We start from the raw sequence: 5,578 nt of genomic DNA, 5'->3' as shown, positions 1-5,578 counted from the left end.
CTTCACGGCCGGCCCGGCACTGGCAGCCCCCCTGACGCTGATGGGGCGGAGGGAGAGGCCGACCCTGAACAGGAGCCTGTGCGGGATGTGGGGACCGAGGCACCCCAAAAAGCCAAGGTGAGGGTGGAGGGACTGCCTGGGGCAGGCAGGGTGCCATGAGGGGCTCCTCACCCTCAGCAGCTGCCTGCATGTGCCCCCCAAATCACCACTGCCTGAGGGTGCCCGCAGGGTGACTCCCTGCCCCACAGAGGCAGGCAGTTGGGAGGCAGACTCCTCTCGGAGCAGGGTGGTCAGACTTCCCTTGGATTAGCTTGGGGGGGGGCAGACCTCTTGGAGCAGTGGAGGGGGGGGGGTCAGACCCCTCTCAGAACAGTATCATGGGGTCAGACCCCTCTTGGAACAGCAGCGGGGGGGGTCAGACCCCTTGGAGCAGCATGGGGGGGTCAGACCCCTCTCGGAGCAGTATCATAGGATCATACCCCTCTCGGAGCAGTGTTACGGGGGGGTCCAGCACCCCCCTAGCCCTGTGCAGTGAGATTGCCTCAGCACTGGCTCTGGTCCCTTTCTCAGGGCTTTCCCTTTGGAGGCATTAGGTAAGGCAGTGTGCTTGTACAGGGGACAGTGGCTTCAGCAGTGCCAGTGGCATCTCTCAGCGATGGCTCAAATGCCAGGGTGTCCGTACGGGCTTCTGGCAGAGGTCTGTGCTGAAGGGAGGAGGAAGAGGAGGAGGAGGAAGGGACACTAGAGCCACTCCAGGGATCTTCCCACCTGCTCCAGCTGTCATGTCTGCTGCCATCAGCTCTGTCACAACACAGAGGTCACTGCTCAGGATGTCACACTGTGCTGGTTCAGTCCTCCTGATGGCATGGCTGCCGAGCAGCAAATCTGAGACTAACCAGAGCGTCTAATCTGAGATTAACCTGAGACTAACCTAACCTGCAGGCTCCCCGCTTGGTCCCCAGGGATGCCCTATCCCCAGCAAACCCCTGCAGCTCATTTACTGCGTGCTTGTGGGCCCTGATAGTGGTAACGGTGAGGTCGGTGTAATAAATCAGTGTTATGTCACCCCAAATTTCCAGTGGAGCAGGGAGCCGGCAGCAGAGGGTGGTGCTGTATGGGAGCTCCTCTGGGAGGATGGGTTCATCTCCATCAGGCTCAGGGGGTCTCTGGGGACCGGAGGGAGGGATGTTGCTGGTTGGCTGCTCTTGGTTATGGGGTGAAGGCTGGGTGCTGTAGGAGGTGGTAAGCCAGAGCTGCCCCCTCACCCTATCCCCTGTGCCGGGCCACCCACAACACTACAGGAGCTGGAGCTGATGGAAAACATCTTGACGAGCAAGCAGGATGAGAGCTGGGAGCAGCGGGGCCCCCGGGCCTCCTTTGCCCGCCAGGAACGGAGCCGCCTGCTCTGGGAGGATGTCAGCGTCATGGAGGAGGATGCCACCAAAGTGACCGCCTTGAAGCTGAGGCTGGATGAGTGCCAAAAAGTGCTGCTCAAGGAGCGGGAGTGAGTGCTCGGGGCATCATCCTTGCAGGGTACTAGCTGAGCCCAGCCCAGTCCCCAGCGGGACAGGGTGTCCCATGGGGTCCTGCCAGCCCATGTTGCCTCTGCCCAGGGACAAGCTGGCGCTCAGCAAGAGCATTGAGAAGCTGGAGGGCGAGCTCAGCCAGTGGAAGATCAAGTACGAGGAGCTCAACAAGAACAAGCAAGAGGTGATGAAGCAGGTGAGCGAGGTGTCTTGGCAACCAGGAGTGCCCCAGGGCATGGCCTGTCCCCCAGTGGGTGGCATGTTCTGATGGTTGGACAAGGTGACCCACAACCACCTCCCCAACCCCAGGGTGCTCATTAAGGGTCTTAATTAGTGCTATTGAGCCAGTTGGGTAGATGGGTGTGGGCAGGGTTCAGGTTCACTAGGTGGGTGCTCACTGCCCACATTGGGTTCTGTGTTCCCCCCACAGCTCAACATCCTGAAGGAGATCCACCAGGACGAGCTGGGGCGCATCTCCGAGGACCTGGAGGATGAGCTGGGTGCTCGCTCCAGCATGGACAAGAAGCTGGCTGAGCTGCGTGCGGAGGTGAGGCTGAACCCCAATGCGGGAGGGCAAAGGGAGTAGCAAGGGGGGTCCCCTCTGCCCCCCCGGCCACCCCGTGTCCCTGTCACAGATGGAGCGGCTGCAGGCAGAGAATGCAGCTGAGTGGGGCCGGCGGGAGCGGCTGGAGACAGAGAAGCTCAACCTGGAGCGGGAGAACAAGAAGCTGCGGTCACAGATCGAGGACCTGGAGGAGGTGCTGGCTCGCAAGCGACGCCAGACAGCCAGCGCCCTGGACACCGACCTCAAGACCATCCAGGCCGAGCTCTTTGAGAAGAACAAGGTGCCATGGGGGTTATCCCATCCCTTGCCACCCCCTCCCTGGGTGACACTGTCACTTCAGCAATGGCTCAGCATCCCTCAGGACTTTCTCAAGCGCAAACTGCCACCATCTTTCATCTGAGGGGTGGTAGTGACCCCATTCTTGCTCCCTCAGCATCTCTGTCATGGGGTGGGGTGGTGGGAGAGGTCCCTGGGGCAGGAGAAGGGGGAACCCCGCAGTGGGGGTGGCTCTCACCCGCTCAGCCTCCCTTCCCATGCCCACCGCAGGAGCTGGCCGACCTGAAGCACATCCACACCAAGCTGAAGAAGCAGTACCAGGAGAAGATGGCCGAGCTGGCCCACGCCAACCGCCGCGTGGAGCAGCATGAGGGTGAGGTGAAGAAGCTGCGCCTGAGAGTGGAGGAGCTGAAGAAGGAGCTGGCCCAAGCTGAGGATGAGGTGGGGAAGCTCGTGCTGGTGGAGGAGACAGGGCAGGGGGCAGCTCCACTCCCTCTGCAGCTGCTGACAGCCCCATCCCCTCCCATCTCGCAGCTGGATGAGGCCCACAACCAGACACGGAAGCTGCAGCGGTCACTGGATGAGCAGACAGAGCAGAGCGAGAGCTTCCAGGTGCAGCTGGAGCATCTGCAGTCCCGGTGAGAGGGGGACCAGGGGGCACCATGGTGGGGATCAGCAGGGACCCAAGGGCGGGGTGATGTTCTCCTTGCCACCATGCCTTCTGGTTGAACCTGGGCTAAGCATGGCCAAAGGGCCTCCGACATCCGCCGAGGGTATGCAGCCGTCCTTGGAGCAGCCTTCAGCCCACTGCAAGCTGGATGGCAGTCACCTCCCAGTTAAACCAGCACAAGGCTGGCCACAGACCATTATAGACCAGTTTCATGAAGCTTGGGGTTTCATCCACCAGTACCCAGGGGCAGGACAGGCTCTGAGCATCCCATATAAGTTTGGTGAGGTGGGAGGTGGGTTTTATTGCCCTTACAAGCTTTCCCTGGCCTCACTTTGCCTCTCCAGCAGTAAAGAGCTGAAATGGCCATGAAAGATCGATGCCGCATCTCCGGGAGGCACTAGGGGGCTTGTGTTTATAATATTCCTTTATTTTATTGGGACATCTTCATTAAATCATGGAGGAATAATGGAGGCTTCATCTTCCCTCCCTCCAGTCTCCCCATGTGCTCGTCCTTAAATAATTTATGCTTTCCAGTAAAACGCAGCAAACTGGTTGGATATGACCGGGTCCTGGGCCTTTTGATTTCAAATTTGCTTCATAAATTTTCGTTGGTAAATTTTCATGTGAAGACGAGTGAGGGGCTAAAACCACCACAGGCTCCTGGGAATGGAGACTCTTGTTTTTTTGGGGGGGATCCCTATTTTAGGGGGATGACTCCACTCTGCTCTGCAGTCTCACCGGGTCTGAGATGTCCAGCATGGTGGTGTCAGGCCCTAGTGCCCTGCTTGTGCTGAGCATCATCCAGGGCTCCCCAGCCCTGTGCCAGAGGGTCAGCCTCAAGCTGGAGGGGCTGATCCTGCACCCGGAGCTTAGTGAAATGGGGTCCTCCCGGGGTGCAGTGATGCTGTAGGGGCGCAGAGGGATGGGCCAGGCTCTGGTGTCCCCCCAGGGCTGTGCCCCACCACCCCTGCCCCAGCATCTCTCTCTGGCAGGCTGCGGCGGCAGCAGAGCACCCCGCTTTTCGGCAAGATGCGCAGTGCCCGCTTTGGCCCTGATGACGGCGGGGATGGTACCAGTGACCCCGATGAGGACGAGGACCTGCAGATCCAGGTGCCCTAGAGCCCAGAGCCGGGTGCCACCACCACCGGGATGTCCCATGGCGGTTCTCTGCCCACAAGTGCCTGTTTCCATGGGGCCTGGCCATGTGGTGACATAGATGAGGAAAGTGAGGCACAGAGCGGCGTGGAGGAATTTGTGCAGGGGTGCTCCAAGCCTGCTGCCTCTCGGACAGTATCTGATGCCCCTTGGCCACTGGCATCTCCTGGGACACAGATGTGGCCACCAAAGGCGGCATCACTGAGCAGCCCAGGAGGAAGAAGCGCAGGACAGAGAGGGTCACTGAGCCCTGCAGCCATCCACGCGCTCCTGCCCATATTTTTTATATATATATTATGTATATGTATGTTTTTGTATATGATTTTTTTTTAATTATAAATACAGAGTTCAGAGGGGCCCAGGCTCTGGTGGTGGCTTGGGCTGCTGCTCGTGGGAGCAAGGATGGAGGGGATGGGGGGGGACAGCATTGGGGAGAAACAGAATTTCTTTGCAAGTGACACACGGGGCTGGATGCGCAGCTGCTGGTATCACCCCGCTGCCATCACTGCCCCCGTGCCTGGGGACGAGCCCAGCTCATGGGTAAAGCCTGTCCCTGTGCCTGTGAAGTGAGAAGGGGGCTGCGGGGCGGCTGGTAGCACACACAGCTGTAGAGGTGCCTGTGTCTGCTGGGCTGTGGCAGGCAGGCAGAGCTGCTCCCCTCTGGGTGCAGGGTGCTCACCCTGGTGAGGTGCAGGGGTGTTCTCTGGGTGCAGGGGTGCTCACCTGTAGGAGCAAGGGTGCTCACCCTGGCAAGCTGCAGGGTGCTGACCCGTGGGTGCAGAGGTGCTCCCCCCTGGGTACAGGGGTGCTCACCCATGGGTGCTGAGTGCCCCAGCCAGCCCCTGGCAGCCCAGCCCCTCCCCCCAAGCAGGGCCAAGTGGGTCTTTGGAGGAGCTCAGACACAACCTTATTAAAAATTAATATTTCAGTGAGCTAATGCCCTTGCTCTGCCTTTTAATTGATTGGCTAAAAGCACAACTCTTTGCTGCTCATGGGGGGTATTTTTAATGCCCTTTTATTTCCAGTGATTATTCATTTTTTTTATGGCCCAACAAATGAGTCTGTGGGGGTGGAGGTACCTGCAGGCGCTTTCAGTGAGGGTCCTGAATAGCAGAGTTCTGGGGCGCATAGGAGAGGGGACAGGGAGAAGGAGATGTCTGCCTGAGCCTAGGGACAGCCCGGTACAGCAGCTTGGAGAGAGGCTGCTGCCGCCCCTCAGTTGCCGCGGGGCGTTCACTCTGAAGCCTAATGATGTGCATGGAGGAAACCTCTTTCCAGGGCGGCCGGTTGTGGCTCTGGCAGGGCTGGGCCGGGCCCGGAGGATGGAGGAGGCAGCCCGCAGGGGTACTTGGGCGGGGGGGTACCGGCACCAGGGGCGGAGCCTGG

General features: G+C 59.7%; 1 protein-coding gene across 1 annotated transcript; it reads left to right on the top strand.

Annotated features, from left to right (window-relative positions):
* Window positions 1–4,538, top strand: CCDC102A (coiled-coil domain containing 102A; the record flags this gene model as incomplete). Its single annotated transcript, XM_026856994.1, has 8 exons — window positions 1–117; window positions 1,302–1,504; window positions 1,614–1,722; window positions 1,957–2,073; window positions 2,162–2,371; window positions 2,638–2,808; window positions 2,902–3,005; window positions 4,030–4,538. Coding segments are annotated over 8 exons (1,158 nt in total), but the record flags the coding sequence as incomplete, so codon positions are not given.
* Window positions 4,539–5,578: the final 1,040 nt, after the last annotated feature.

Source organism: Athene cunicularia, assembly GCF_003259725.1.
Source record: "Athene cunicularia isolate RWA chromosome 11 unlocalized genomic scaffold, athCun1 chr11_part1, whole genome shotgun sequence".
NCBI classification, from domain to species: Eukaryota; Metazoa; Chordata; class Aves; order Strigiformes; family Strigidae; genus Athene; species Athene cunicularia.
This window is presented reverse-complemented; position numbering and strand designations above follow the sequence as displayed.